The 17,167-nt window shown below is 31.6% G+C and overlaps 1 protein-coding gene across 1 annotated transcript in view; it reads left to right on the top strand.

Moving 5' to 3' along the window:
- The window catches only part of LOC111697840 (rhophilin-2-A), a 43,792-nt gene that overhangs the window by 9,222 nt on the left and 17,403 nt on the right, over positions 1-17,167 (top strand). Inside the window, exons 2-3 of the mRNA XM_023467968.1 lie at positions 9,549-9,664; positions 16,891-17,011. Coding sequence (XP_023323736.1) covers positions 9,549-9,664; positions 16,891-17,011 — 237 coding nt within the window. The remainder of the gene's footprint in view (positions 1-9,548; positions 9,665-16,890; positions 17,012-17,167) is intronic.

Below are 17,167 nucleotides of genomic sequence, written 5' to 3'. Positions count from 1 at the left end.
CCCCAATTTCTCCCCTTCTTCGTATATTTCTCTGCCAATTATCCCCAAATTATCACTCTTCAAGCTGAGTCACTCTGCAATATCTGCTAAAGACCTGACGCTCTGTTGTGTAAATAATAAAACATTGGCCCAATTGTAGTAGACTGGTAAACACTTCTTATCATGTATTATATTCATACATATAATACAGGGAGTTCCAATAAACATGGAATCAAGTAAAAACAGAAGTTTAGAATATTTTGCAGACTTGTCATGAAAAAATAAAGAAGATGGATAAATTGCCTCCTATTTAATTTAATTCTATGATCAAGCACAAAGTTTTTCAAAATTTTAATTTTGAATGGAAATGGAGAAACAGTGTTGCCCACAAAGTAGGAGACTTTAAAGACGATTTTACAGAATTTTTAGGTTAATGCTTTGTGGTTGACCCTGTACAAGACAAGTAGGCCAAACTTTGGAAGGCTTAGGAGTTATATATTTTTTAATTAATCATCAAGGCCCAACAAATTATTTAATGACTTTGACATCAGAAGATAAATTGATGCAAAGTTTAATGAATCTAATATAATCATCTTTTGTTAGTCAAATAAACATGCTTTCCATCAGTTTTTATAACACTTAATAAATGTGTCATTGGTTCTCAGAAAATCAAAGTTACATACATCTTTTACACAAATACATTCTTCAAAACTCATTTGTTTTCATAAAGAATATTTAAAATCTTTAATTTTATGGGGGGAAATCAGAAAGAAATACATTTTAATACATTTTACCCTCCCCCAGCCAAAAAAATCTACTTACCCCGACAAACCTTTTTTTACCAACAAAATGAATTATTAGACTTTAGATAAACGTTGCACAAAGTACAATCAAGCAAACCAGTTTTTGGGTTTTAGATATAAATCAATGACGTTGACATTATGTAACAGCCATTTTTTCTTGCTTTGATTAAATAACATTATTGAAACAACTCCCCTTTTCCTTGGGTTAGTATTCTTTGGTCAAAAATAAGGGATGATTTTTTTGATTTTTAATTGTTTTTTTGAGTAAGTAATCTTGAGAATTTTCTAAATAAAACCACAGGATTTGTATTAAAATCCTTAACAAATTTGTATAGTAAACTGCAACAGATATGTATTGCAATTCTCTTTATGATTTGAATTGCAATCCTGATCAAATAGATTCTAGTACAGCTGTATTCTGACGTCACAATTGTCAACTCTGTTTTTGTGTCCGAAAAAGTTATTAATAATAGTTTTATTTTTTAGATAAAAGTTACAGTTGAATAATATTAATTTTATGTGTTCTTTATTTTCTGTTTTCCTTGTTATATTTGACACTTAGATTAGATTCTGATCAATCTTGTTTTTTAATCCTCTTTGAATTTTGATATTTCACTCCCATCCCTAAAAGAATTGTACTATAATCCCAAATAGGTATTTTTGTTTTATTCCAAAGGATATGAGTGTTTGCCACAAACTCAGATGTTCAAGTCCCTCATCTTTGTAGCCTAATAATGGAAAGCTTTTATATTTCAAACTGATATTATATGATCCAACAGAAAGAATTTAAAGTTTGAAATGACTTAGATCTTCAACATGAAGTTGCAAAAATATACAGCTTAAAAAATCTGAGTTTGTGTCAAAAACTTAATTCCCTTTTCCTTCACTGAATGCAATCCTTTGCAGTCTGTATTCTCAATCTTTATATAATTTTCTAAAAAATATCTCGGGAAAATTATACTTTTCGAAGTTTTAGTTTTTTTTTCTTTTTTTCTCAAAACAACGAATATATATCTATAATCAATTTATTATTCAATCAAAAAATATAGATAAACATCCTCATATATATATGTATATATATGTATATATATATATCTCTTTATCAGACTTATTATATATATACATTTAGACCTAAACTTTATTGATTTTGTAGTAAACACCTACTCCATAACAAGTTCTTGAAACTTATTTATCCAGGTCCAACCTGTCCGCTATCAAAGTCAACCAGGACGCAATTAACACAGTTACAATTCTGCTAATTATCAACGCCACTAACACTGGGCTTGATCTCTGTAGCTATCAAACCAAGCTATTAATCCAGGCTCTAAAGATAAAGTTTTACGTATTTACGTATTTATATATTTATAAGATTAGCGAGGATAGATATAGCGTAGTTAAGCTATCTCCGCACATGTTTACAGCATAATTTAAGTTGAATGTACATATTGAAAGGATTAACATGGATAGATATAATCGCAGTTAATTACAATGCATGTTATAATCATATTACTTAGCTCATGTTTAAAATATCTAGGTATGCTCAGGTTAACAAATATGGGAATTTCTATGATATTTGCTACAGTTTGAGGCACGCATTCGGTGAAAGTTTATTTGATAATGATTCTGAACAAATTGTCAATTTTATTTTAATCTATAAAATGAAGTTAAATTTTTGAAACTTTATTGGATTTTAGTTTTTCAAGATGGGAATTCTGTCATTCTAACATTTTATTTTTTATTTTTCACAGTTTAAACCACTTTATTTTTCATTTGTCTTTTGTTTTTGTTCCTGAATAATGGATTAGGGTCCCCTGAATAATGGATTAGGGTCCCCTGAATAATGAATAAGGGGCCCCTGAATATTGGATTAGGGTCCCCTGAATATTGGATTAGGGTTCCCTGAATAATGGATTAGGGACTCCTGAATAATGGATAAGGGGACCCAGAATAATGTATTAGGGTCCCCTGAATAATGTATTAGGGTCCCCTGAATAATGGATTAGGGTCCCCTGAATAATGGATTAGGGTCCCCTGAATAATGGATTAGGGTCCCCTGAATAATGGATCCGGGGCAATTAAACTTTTGAACTATTGGCACCTAAATAAATGATCTGAAGTAATTAAAACTGTGAATGACCCCTGAATAAATTTCTGGGGCCCCTGACTAATGGGTCCTGATCCAAGGTATGTGTCCGGCTTGTTCCGGCGCCGGTGTTACGTTCGTATCTGCGTCTGTCCGTCCCCTCCTGAAGTTCTGAACCCACTCAGTAGATGAGATTCTCTCATACATAGCTAACCTCCTATCCAGGGGCTAAATCAAACCATACATTTAAACCACCACGAGATTATCTTTATGCCTCACTTTAAGTCAAATTAAAAAGATATCTTTTAAGAACTCTGTGCGGGTGCCGTTGTTTAACCTTGAAAGTGAAAGTGTGAAAGACCAAAGATAGGTTTAGCAGATGGTAAAACCCTCCTCTTAATCAATACGCCAGTGAACAGATTATATTATATATATATATATATATTGGCGTGATCCAGTGAACGGCGTTTACCTCTGTAAAATGATCTTTATTACCGCAAATTCTCTTTAGTTTCTCAGCTCTGCAGTGTTTATTCTCCGGCTTAATCCCTACTTCTATACCCTACCTGGAGATAAGATTATTAATCTTCGTCCTAACACCTGCTGAACTAGAGGTTTATCTAGAATATAACCTTCAGTGATAATAATGTTTGTTGATTGATTGATGTTGGTTGAAAACTATAAGAACAATGAGCACGACTTTACAGAAGATAAGACGGGTAAGCTTGACTGAACTTTATTTTGTTTTCATTCGACATAATTCGTAAAATAACTGTACATTTTTTCACAAGAATAAAAGAAACATCTTTCAAATCTCTGGAATTAAATTCTTTCTTTGTTTTGAGATTTGATGTGAATTTGATAGTTTGCATTCCCATCCTGCCTTCCAATTCATGCAATTAGTTCAGATTAATCAAGAGTTTGCGGTTTTATCCTTGGTTGAATTATATATTCTCGTTTAGTGTTCGATACTGGAGTCGAAGGTCAACCTAAACCGAAATATATTTTCAATAAAATGTGGAACTAACATCTACTTTTTTTTCTCTATAGAGGTTTGGTCCGTCACCATCACCGAATTTTAAATATACTAGTATAATACTGGATACTGGAGCATATACTTGTATTATACTGGACATTGGAGCATATATTAGTATTACAATGGATACTGGAGTATTTACTGGTATTATACTGGATACTGGAGCATATATTAGTATTACAATGTCTACTGGAGTATTTACTAGTATTATACTGGAGTGTGTACTAGTAATATGCTGATACTGAAGCTTATACCAGTGTTATACTGGATACTGAAGTATATACTAGTATTTCACTGGATACTGGAGTATTTACTAGTTTTTTAGTGAATACTAGAGCTTATACTAGTATTTTACTGGATACTGTGGAGTATATACTAGTATTTTACTGGATACTGTGGAGTATATACTAGTATTTTACTGAATACTGGAGTATATATTGGTATAATACTGATACTAGAGTACATATTGGTATAATACTGATACTAGAGTGCATACTAATAAATCAATGTTGTAATACTTGAACTTTTCAGTGGTTTGATACAGTTTGAAGATCTATCTGCCAATTTGAAGGGAAATCTGCAAATTTGAAAGGAAATCTGACAGTTTGAAGGGAATTCTGCCAATTTGAAGGGAAATCTGCCAGTTTGAAGGGAAACCTGTCAGTTTGAAGGGAAAATCTGCCAGTTTGAAGGGAAATCTGTCAGTTTGAAGGGAAATCTGCCAGTTTGAAGGGAAAATCTCACAGGTTACAGGAAAAATCTGCCAGTTTGAAGGGAAATCTGTCAGTTTGAAGGGAAAATCTGCCAGTTTGAAGGGAAAATCTCACAGGTTAAAGGAAAAATCTGCCAGTTTGAAGGGAAATCTGCCAATTTGAAGGGAAATCTGCAAATTTGAAAGGAAATCTGACAGTTTGAAGGGAATTCTGCCAATTTGAAGGGAAATCTGCCAGTTTGAAGGGAAATCTGCTAGTTTAAATGGAAATTTGTCAATTTGAAGGGAAATCTGTCAATCTGAAGGGAAATGTGCCAAATTGAAGGGAAATCTGCCAGTTTGCAAGAAAAATCTGCCATTTTGCGGAAAAATCCATAGATTAACAATAAAAGCTGATTTAAATGGAGGAAGAATAACAAATTAGTCCTAAATTTTATACATATGTACGAAGTTTCTTTTATTGGTTGTTGTGCTAAAAATCATGTTTGATTGGAAGTTTAAAAATGAAGAAATTCGAAAAACATATTTTTGTAAACCACTGCGTTTTATTTATAATTGATCTTACTTATTCGTTCTCTTCTAATGATACCTAGCTGTCCCTTCTTTTTTTGTAATATAATATTTATAATTTTACTAATTTTTAAAACGTTACACTGTGAAGTCCGGTTTATATTTCTATATCTCAAAAAATGATGCAGATTACCTTGTTTTAATTTAACCTGCATGAATAAAGAATTTTTTATCATGATGAAAATTGGAATAAATATTCAACAGTTCGTGAAAACTACATGATTTACAACCATATACTTTCCACACAAGGATCTTTGATTCTTTAACCCCTATCACCCCCTACTCACTTTAGAGATTTGACATTGTTTACGCCCAGAACCCTTTCTAACTATTTACTTTCACAATTTGACTTGTGCACTCTAGTTTTATTAATGCGTGTTTACTATTTATTTTGCTATACTTAAGTTTATATTTTAAACGATTAAATCCCCCGGATAAAATTTTCCCCATTAATCAGATGTTTTAATTTTAAGCTTTAAATTAAGATATTTTAATAATTAAACAACAGGCGCGTACACAGGATTTTAGGGCAGGGCAGGGCCCCCCTGGAACTCCCAGGGGGGGGGCAAGAGGGCTGCTGCCCCCCCTTCGAGGTACGCCACTAATAGACAAGCGGCTTTTGATCTTTACTTGCAGCTACAAATATAAACAAATATATAAAGAATAAAGAAACTGAGTTTTTGCCACAAATTCTGATTTTCCAATCTTTTCAAACTATCATTATTTGATCTTAAAACATTCATAGTTTGAATTAAATATCAAAGGTCTCCGACATTGATTTGCAAAGATAAAGGGATTAGAAAATAAGAGGTTGTGGCAAAAACTCAATTCCTTTGTCATCAGACAATGACCTTTTTAATAATAATGAAAAAAAAGTTTTAGTTTTGTTGAGAAAGGAGTGTGGCGGGGGGAGCTAAATTATAAAGCGTTAATGTTTGTTTTGCTATATACCTTTGAGCCTTACCTGCCTTAAAACCTTTATGCTTTGCAATAGGAGTGGAGATAGTAAAAAGATCATCAAATTTGTTTTGAATTAATAAAATGAAGGTTTGACAATTTATGTACCTTCACCTGTCGTAACTATGCAATTCTCTACAATGCAAATATATAAAATTATATTAAAAAATATTTTTTAGTATATTTCTTTTTTAATAAAAAGTGAAGTTTAAAAACTGAAATATATATATAATACATATAAACTTTCTTTTAAGGAACTGTAAGCGTAATTTCAAGTGACCATTTATGCAAACATGGCAATGTCCGATTCACAACGTTACTCTTAAAGCTTTATCTAATCAAGTATGATTTAGATATCAATGATTATAATTTTGAAAACCTAGAAAAACTACAATATCTTCCACATTATTGATCAGATACTGGTTTAAAGCTAGGGTACCGTTGTGAATCGGTAATTGTAATTTTGCATGAAGGGTCACTTGAAATTACGCTTACAGTCCCTTTCAGTTGAAATATATAAGAAGAAATGATTCCTAAGACTTAAATTGTATAATGGAATATCTAAACAAATTGTAACACAATTGAAAAATGGTACGTGTATTGAAAAATGGTATGTGTCCCCCATGGCCTGTGTAAAATAGTTTAAGGGATAGAGATTTCACGGACAACGCCGGGTACTTCAGCCAGAAACTTAATGAACCTTTTTTTCCTTTCATAAATTTTCTGTGGTTTAATTCATGTTTTCCAATTTTAGATATAAAAAATATTCTTTCACGTAAACTTAATGGAGTACAAAGAACTGAAAGAGCACTAAAAACATTTGTTTGAATAAATCGTAATAATTTAATATTGAAAGTAAGAACCAGAAAAGTATGGAATAGGAAGACGACATTTAACCAATATTTAAAGTGTAATTGATATTGTTACAAAGCAAATAGATTTACAAGTAGCTTAAAAATCAATTTCAAAGTGAAATGGTTTGTGTGCACTGCACAATTGCTGTGTATCCTGTATATTAGACTATTCTATATTATATCTCGAGTCTAAAAGTCGTCTTTTATTCCCAGCGTTTTCTAGTTCTCACTGATATAGTGTTTCTAACCGACCGTTAACTTTATAATTACAGTTCAATGATCTTGTAATTGAATACATAGCAAGGATAAAGCAAATGTAAATATAGTAGTTTCACCCCTATTAATTTCTATTTATGTACTTTGCTGCATCTAAAACATGGCATCTGTCATTTAATAAGTTTTTACGTAACACAATATTTTGTATTTCTTCTACAGGCTTATTAATGATTAATTAATGTCCACGTTCTACTGATAATGATTTCGTTTTAAAAACCTTTTTATAATCCCATCGTTGAACTGTCTGTTGCTTGTCCTATGATAATCTGTCATAGCAAATATTCTTGTCCTACTACGTGTCCTTCTTGTCCTATTCTCCTCCTATTATTAAAGTCCTAGACTGTTAATATCGAACATTTCCAATGTTGAAATATCCAAGGAAATTGCCAAATCTACCGAAAACTACGAAAAAGTCCAATATCTTAAATTTTTGAAAATATTTATGATTCAACAAAAATCGACTTCAAAGTCTGAACTTGAAATGCTTGAAAATGTTGACTAATTTACCAGAATGAAAGTTTACGATTTATTAAAAACTATTTACAAATCTACTTTAATCTAGGATCTAAAATGCTCACTCTACCTTTACCTTCAATTAAGATAATATGTTTGCGGAACCTGATGCGAACCTTTAATGTAAAGATGATGCAATTTTTACCAAGAATTGTTTCCTCTCCTAGATGCTGCAATGATTATACCCCGGGACGTTGTTTACATTTCGTCGAAATCATTTCGGGAAGTTGCAACTGAGAATTAGGCAGGAAGTTGCAACAATAATTTTTTCTAATGTGGATGATACATGATTTACTTGGTTGCAGCAAAACTTATTCTTGTTTGGATCTGAGATATGCTTTTCTTTTTCTGTCATGAAAAGGCAAAAATTCTGAAAACTTTTCCTGAGAAATGTCAAATTTTGCTGGAGCACCGGACCCAAATTTAACTTAGGAGCATAAGTCTTCAAATTTTGATGCATAATACATGTCATTCAATAAAATTTGAAGAATACTGTACAAGGTTGAATTTGGCTCCAGTGCTCGACTAAAATTTGTTAAATGAAAATTTTACATTACCTAGAGAGAATCCGCAATTAACAATTATTGTCTATAAATACTTTGCTTGTCAGTTTGTTTTTAACCGGTAAATGTACCTCAAAACGCCTAATCCGATCGTACCCAAATTTTGTTGGGACCTCACTTGATCCCAAAGAAAGTTGGATGTTTACAATTTTAAATTTGTCTTTAAAAATTTTATTTAAAAAACTATAACTTTTAAAGGTTAAAGATTGGCGCTAGCATAGGTTTTATATATTTCAGATAGGAACACTTAGGAAAATTAAAATAATAAGGTCTAATGCCAAGTACAATAAAAAAACAAAACAATAATATTTGACATTTTAAATAGCGGTTCTTTTCAAATTACGTTGAAACTGACGTGAGCGCATGTTCTGAGATCATCGAACTATTTAGAGTCCGAATTTAATAATTTGAGCCGCGTATTAAATCCGCCAAAAACCGGTTTCAATTGAGCGCCGGCTGAAATCTTGAAACAAACATTAAATACAATTTTAAGTGGAACCAACCATGTTTGAGCCGCGTTTCAGCCACGGCTCAAATTGTTAAAATTCGGCCTCTGGATAAACTAGCCGTATATTGCCTTCCTGGAATACAATATTCACTACAATAAAACAAATACGACTGGGGAAATCTTTTGTTTATTATTATTAATATAAAATGTTATCATATTAATTAATTAATTAATTAATTAATTAATTAATTAATTAATTAATTAATTAATTAATTAATTAATATTAATGACAACGTTTTATATCAGTTTTCTGTCTTTATCCTTCAAGTCATGAAATAATTCCTTTTTCAGACCATCTTGAAAATTTAACACAAAGTTTTTAAATGTATGATTTCAATTTTATTTAACTTCTCTTTGGATGTTAAATTATGATGAAGAAAACAATTGTTCATGGAAGGTTGGTTATTATTTAGATATGAAATTGAAAACCCACAATTATCTCTTCATTTTTCTTTAAAAATATGTTTTTATGTTATGTTATTAAAGATTTCATGTTTAAAAATTTTATTTCTTTTTTATCCCTTTTAAGGTTTCATATAGTACAGATTTTCTATTCTATATCTTTGCAACCCAATGTGGTAGACCTTAAAGGTGTACACCACCAGGTTGTAAAAATATAGGGATTAAAAATTTGAGCTTGTGGCGAATACTCAACTTCTTTGGCTCCACATATTTTAATATTCCATGTTTTCAGGGTTCTGACCCACGGGCTGCAACATGCCGAGGGAAGTTGCAATCAAAGCGTTCCAAGTTAAATATGGAAATAAACAAGGAACTCATGCTGAGAAGTGGGGCAGAGAATCTGTTCAAGTAAGTGACACGTTTTACGTACAATATTGGAATTAAACCAACCGCCCACCGGAGGTTGCTGCGTTTTCACTTAAAAAAATATGGCAAAAAAATTGAAATCGTTCTCACAGTTGTGAAATGACCCTCTAATTTCGGAAGAGATCACCGTAAGGCCCAAAAATAAAAATAGAGAAATTTTGTGTTTTGCGTCATTTTCTTGGAAATTTTATGCTGAATTCAAATCTGAAAAGCGATTTAAAAAATTTAAATAATTTAAGCATGCTTAGCCAAATAACGGTCCAAAAATCTGGTTTTTTTTAACTTTTTAAGGATTTTGGTGAGTTTTCTAGCTCTAACTCATTCAATTTTCATTTTTTTTAAAGCGCTTTCCAGATTTGAATTTAGCATAAAGTATCCAAGAAAATGATTTATAACATGCAATTTTCTGAAATATTTTTTTTGGAGCCTTACTCTGATTTCTCCGATATTAAATCGTCAATTAGCAACTGTGTGGCAATTTAGAAAAAAATGTTATTATAACACTTTATCAAGTGAAAACGCAGCAACCTCTGGTGGCCGGTTAGCTGATTTCTAGAAAAAAAAGTCACATATATCACCCTTATTGTACAGGACCAATCACAGATACAATGTACAGGATCGATCACTCAGTAAAGACTTAACCTAATTCTTACCGTGTGTGGTTAGCACTGTATGAACCTATATAACATGATAAACCTTGAATAACTTTAATAATGAATAAATAAATATTTAATAATATTATTCAATAAAATAAAAGAAGCTTTCATTATTAATCTTTCAATGATTGCTTTAGAAAACTGTATAGTTCTTCCCCAATATAATCTGACTAAGCTTGTTTACCACAAACTGCCTTTCAAGTCAAATGATTTGTTGAACATACGCATTAGTTGTACATGAATGCGTATTGCGTGTTGCGTGTTGCGTGTTGCGTGTTGCGTGTGAGGATCAGCTATTAACGCGTCATCACTCACATCTGTTTCCAATTATCAGAATTACCAGAATTATGAAATATTAAAATTCTAGATATAAAGATTAATTTACTTAAAAGGATTGTCAACTTCAATATGGGCTTCTCTCCATAATTTCAAACAGAATTGGGTATTTTTGCCGTAATTTTATTTTTGTAATGACAAGGGTGTGTTAAGCCTATACGTGATGGAATTTAACACTTCATTTTCTGTAAAAAGAATTTGCCATAACCTCGGATTTTCTAATCCGATTATCTATGCAACCCAATGTCATATATAGTCCTTAAAAATATGTCAAACTATGAATTATGTTAGATCAAATAATCTAAGTTTGAGATAACAAAGGTTTGCAAATATATAGGTATTAGAAAATTTAACTCAATTTCTTTTTCTCAATATACAAACTATAATTTTAATTATTTTTATTTTGCAGAATAGTAAAACTGCATTGCTTATTGTATTAATAAATTGATATTATTGTATAAAGTACAAAATGTCATGATAAAAAAACAGATATTGCTCATAAGAAACATATTTTCGGGGGTCATGATTTTAAACTTAATTAACATAGTGAATGTAATCTCTTTTTTTTAAATTGCTCTAAATTCTTTACCAATTGTTTTTTCCTTTTATGAATTTTTTCTCAAAATTTTTCTATTTTAGTTTTAAATACAATGAAGCAATTTTTATGCTAAAAATAGTTGAAATAACATGAAAATTTATATTTTGTGCTCCCCCCCCCCCCTGTATCTATTGTAGCATATGTTAAAGTTAGGTAATTTCCCCGTAAGTATAATTAAAGTGAACCCGATTCTGAAAACCTAAACCTAAAATGAAAACCATTGCTCTGCACACCATATGCTAAAGGAGAAATTTCAACTAAGGCCCATCAAAATTCCAATCTAGAATCTACATGCATTACAAACTCTAACTTTTCTTTTCTGATCCCTTATGAATTTGCATATAGAAATTAAAGTATAAATAAAGTGTGTGGTTACTAAGATTATGGGGGAATGTTATATTACTTGACCATCCAATGGGGATAATTAAATCAGAAAAGATCTCACTCTGCAAAGTTTTAGGAAATAAACGATTTGATTCTTTGCCACAAACAAGGATTTTTTAATTCCAATATCTATGCAACACAATAAGCTATAAATTCTGTAAGATAAAATAATCTAAGTTTGAAATATCCAAGGTTTACGGTAACTATCTGGTTGCAACGATATTGGGATTAGAAAATTTGAATTTGTGGCAAAGACTCAATTCCTTTGCATTTTAAACAATGATCAAATTAAATACGTAAATTACTTCTTTTGAGTGACGTTACACCAAGTTTTGAATAACCCACACCACATTAAAAGTTGTTTAATCTGTACTGGCACGATTCGTACTGTACATGCATCCTGTCGTACGGTATGCGTACGGTCCATTCTGTCTATACCTATCAAATCGTGGTTTGAAAGTTAAGATTTGTAAAGAATAATTCCTGGGATCCCAGCCAATAAAACCACCGGTTGGGGATTTCATTTATTATTATTTTGAAGACACTGTCGTTGTAACTGTAACACTGTCGTTTAACCAATTTTCAAAGAGAAAAACATGGATATCTTATGGATATTCTTAATCAATCTGTAAAAACTTTGAATGATACCGTTGTGAATTGATTGCGCCATGGTCTATAAATGGAGAGTTGTCTCCTATAATTTTCATTTCCCCCACACTTTTTAGATTTTTAGAGGCGAGATTTGATTCCTTATTTAGATGGAGTTGTCAAAGTTTGTATTTATTTAAAAGTGAAATTTCAAAAATTAACATTATTTTCCGATTTAATGTTTATTATTTTTAAGATTAAAACATGTTTTCTCTTCCTGTTTATTAATCAAATTCTGGAAATATTATTTTTTATTTTCTCATTGAACTAATTTCAAAGAAAACTGTCGGTGTATGATAATGCGTTTTAAATTTGTATCTGCGTAGTTAAAAGGAAATGATTAAAAATAAGAGAAAATAACAATTTTTAGAATTAATATCGCAATAAAACCGAACAAATAAACAACACTTCATTAAAAATAAAATAATAAGTTATAAAGATAAAAAGGCAAAAAGATTAACAAGGTATTTAAGTTGTAAAATCAATAAAAAAGACCTTTTAGGTAAGGCTTCATTGTAACGTGAGGTTAACCATAATTTTGGAAGTGTGTGTGGGGAGGGATATAGATACAGAAGGGGGGTGGGATGGGTTGCTATAATTCAGAAGATGGTGGGAGGGAAGATAGGGGTTGATTATGGAAAAGGAGAAAAGAGGTAATTAGTCGATCTTCCCTCTTCTCGACCCCCCCCCCCCTCTCACAATATCCTCTATGAAACAATACCATTACATTCTCCCCCATCTCCCACACCCCCTCTATACAAAATTCCCCCCCCTTCGCACCTCCTTAATACTCCCCCCTCCCCTCTCCATAGTCCCCGTTTTCCACCTGTTGGTGTTTCCGGTGTATTAGGAATTGAAAGCAGATATTAAGACAGTCAAAAAGAAAAATAAAGAAACAGAGAAACAGATATTAAGCTAATGAAAAGGAAAAAGAGATAATTTTTTATTTTGAGAAACAGATGAGCAGGTATGAGGACAGTGAAAAGGAAAACTAGGGAATTGTTTATTTTGAAAAAACAGATGTGCAGATGTTAATCAGTAAAACAAAAATTAAAACACAAAGGGATAAAAGGAATCAAAATATGTGTTAAAGGGACTATTTATAAGTTTAAAGGGACTATGTATAAGTTTAAAGAGTATATATATAAGTTATGACCCATTACTGATTTTTCTGAAACACCGACCAGCCGTTTTAACCGTCCTCTACCCTAACCTATGCATCAACAAAAAAATCGGCAACATTTGTTCTCAACTATGAAGTTGGAAGAGTGAAGAAGTTTCAGCGTTCGCATGTAAGCTGTTTTTAAGTTATAAAGAAAAACCATAGGGGGGGGGGGCGGAAAACATCCCCCCCCATCGTGATAGGGTTAACTTAAAATATTGTCCAGCAAACGTAACTTTATTTTGACCATTGAAATTAGGTAATACAACGACAATTCTGAGTAAAGACGATCGTCACTTTATTCCCATGCTTACTGGGACACCCTGTACCCCCCCCCCTCTAATATAGAAAACATGCTAAGACATGCTTATGCATAAAGTCAGTAATGAAGATTAACCATCAAAAACTTTACACGTTGAAATAAATGTGAAGATAAAATAGTTTATTTTTAACATGGTTCAATTGAAGGGCATTAAAGCATGCATATAATATATATATTATATATTATATTTCATCGAAGAGAGCAATGTGAGGATAGGTTATTTGATAGGCTAATTATAATCTAAATTTGATCTAATAGCGGCAAAATCATGCATGTTAACATGTTTTTAAATATGTATGTTTGAGATTTAACTTTAATAAGAATAATTAGATTTTCCTATCAAAATCTTGTATTTTTCCACAAGCAAAAAATGTTCCAGTAGCAAATGAGAAGCAAGATTTGTCAACTAAAAAATTGAAAAACAAAACTCATTTATTAATTAATAAGCAAAAATTGTATGATTTGCTAAAATGACAAATATCCTTCCAAAAACAGTTTTTGCTTTTACATTTTCTCTCGCTTACATTAACGATTTGATTTACACAAAAAAAGATAAAATCTTAATGAATTTGAAAATTATAAAAAGTAATTCTCAATTGTTTTCATAAATTGTATTAACAAAAATTTCAGATCTGGCAAAATGGGTTTGAGCATTTTTACCCCAAAAAAAGTTCCCCAGAGTTTCACCCTTACTTTGGAGGAATAGCCTCTTTTCCCCTTTTCTTTTCTACAAGATGAATTGTTAGATTCCTAAAATCATCGTATATAATTGGCGCAATTTTCTCTATATAGCATGAGCATCCCGTGCCAAACACGTAATAATTGTGTGCTTAAAAAGTTGAAACGCGCACTACATTTTCTTGTGAAGTACACGTAATTTTCCGTTTGAGTGGGTTTGTTAGATTGGTTGGATTGATGGATGGTAAATAGATGAGTTTATTTTAGGGTTTCCAATTGCAATTCCGTTGCGAGCAACTGTTCTCGAATTGCGCGGAATTGTGCGGAATTGCGCGAAATTGGGAGGAATTTACATGGCGCGCTCGTAAAATCCACTTTTGTTTGAAACCCTAGTTTATTTCCATCTTCTCTATTTTATATTGTATAAAATAAAATGTCCGTTTACCCTTCTTTAATGTCATTTTTAAGTGACCCTGCGTGCACGATTCACAACGGTACTCTATAAACCTTAATCGGATCACTAGATTCACAACGGTACTCTATAAACCTTAATCGGGTCATTAATGTGAAAGATATATTTAAATTTTTAGCTTGACAAATTTTAATTCTAAAATGACTTTAATCGTAGCAGATGAGAGGTAAGTTACCTTAAAAAGAGAAACCACAATTTTCAAAGTTAAAAATATGGATATCTCAGTCATTCTTGATTAAACAAAAGTTTTGAGACTGTAAAGTTTGTAACTGGAGGGTCAATTAAAATAATGCCCTGCATTCGGTTCAACCGTTTCCTAAACAAGCATCACAAAAAATATAAAGTTAGCTATTTCCAAGTTTATATTTTAACTCAAAGGTGGAACCCTGCATAGATAATGTAAAGGATGATATAAAGAATATGAAAGGTATGTTTGCTGCCTGGAGCCTGGGGTAGGGTTCAAGTTTAGTATAAGGTGTAGGATTGGTCCTATACCTTCAGGTCTGGGTCAAGGACAGGCGCTCAACAAATAATTTCTCCGAACCAACATAAAATATATATATATATAAACCGAACCATATATATATATATAGATATTTATACAACATCCTAGAGGTTTAAAGTACAACTTGATAGTTTACACTTTTTGTTACCCCTCTTGTATAAATTCTTGAATTTTGTCCAGAGTACTTTTTTATTCATCATTGTTTTCAAATTTATTTAATGTTTATTTTAAAGGAAACAATGAAGTAAACTCAAGTTTATCGATAAGGGAAATAATTTAAGGTTGCCTCCAACTTATTTTTTCTGTAACCTGAATGTAAATCTTTAATATTTGAAACCTTGAAGGGATTGTAATTGTAATTTCAAATGACCCTCCATGCAAAAATGGAATTACCAAATTCACAATGGTACCATAAAAGTGTTGTCTGATCAAGTATGATTATATTTTTTTTTAATAATTCTTTTCAAACTGTGGTTTCTTTACAAAGTAACTTTTGAATTTTTATTGCAGGGAAACACTTGAATAGCCTAAAAAATAGCAATGTCTTCTACATTATTGATCAGATGAAGAGTTCAATCGGTTGAGTTAAAACGAAACAAAATGAGAAAAGTGTAAAATTGCCACAAATATTTAATCAAGACCTTATGCTTTATCTAAGTTCAGATAGTAATCTGACAATTGTTGGTGGTGGTCCCTCCTCCCCCATCCACCCCTTCTACCTCCCTTTATTTTTTGTAACCTTGGAATAGATATCATTGCTTTATTTTCAGAAAAGAAATATATTCTGAACATTTCCTTCCTTTTCTTTGTCGGATAAATAAGCAAGTCACTCTCACAGAGACAGCAAATGAAAATTTTCAGTTTTTAGATGGTTAGCCAGGGATATCTCTTTCATTTCCGCTTAGTTAAACTAAAAAAACTGTGTCTTTGTAAATCGGACCTGTATGTAAGGTCTCTTTAAATTAAGTATAGGATTAATGCTTGCCTAAAAAATGTTATTAAAATCAATCTTTCCACCCAGACAAATCCCACACGCAAGGTTAACATGTATCGAGTTGTTTTGGCTTGAATCAATGAATCGGCTTGAATAGCTTAAAGATAGACCTTGCCTCTAGCAGTTTTGTCCTTAATGATGTAATCAATAGACTTGGAGTTATAATGGTTACACATCTATCAAAGCTTCTGTTGTTAAAAAATGAATATTTACGTTTTATAATATTTCTCTATTCTTCTACACATTATGTAATAGGCTATTATTTGTCAAACCTGGTGTTTTATAAAGTACATAGATAGATCCGGAGAGCTAGACCGGGTCAACTTTGAAGGGTCGCAACCCCTTGCATGCACATTGCTTAGAGTACACTTTGTATTACTGTGAAATAATCGAGGTGTATTTTGGACCTGTCGACAAAGACAATTAAACTTTCTAAATATATATTTGTTTTAGAGCAACAACAAACAAGAAGATGAGAGAAACTGTAGCTCTAGAACTCAGTTTTGTTAATTCAAACCTGCAGCTACTCAAGGAGCAGCTTGCTGAGCTAAACAGTTCAGTTGAACTATATCAGGTACTAACAAGGTATTTAAGTTGTAAAATCAATAAAAAAGACCTTTTAGGTAAGGCTTCATTGTAACGTGAGGTTAACCATAATTTTGGAAGTGTGTGTGGGGAGGGATATAGATACAGAAGGGGGGTTTGTCTTTAATTTGGTCACAAATATTTA

The sequence above is a fragment of the Eurytemora carolleeae genome, unplaced genomic scaffold, assembly GCF_000591075.1.
Source record: "Eurytemora carolleeae unplaced genomic scaffold, Eaff_2.0 scaffold145, whole genome shotgun sequence".
NCBI classification, from domain to species: domain Eukaryota; kingdom Metazoa; phylum Arthropoda; class Copepoda; order Calanoida; family Temoridae; genus Eurytemora; species Eurytemora carolleeae.
Note: the sequence above shows the minus strand (reverse complement) of the source record. Positions and strands in the feature narration are given on the sequence as shown.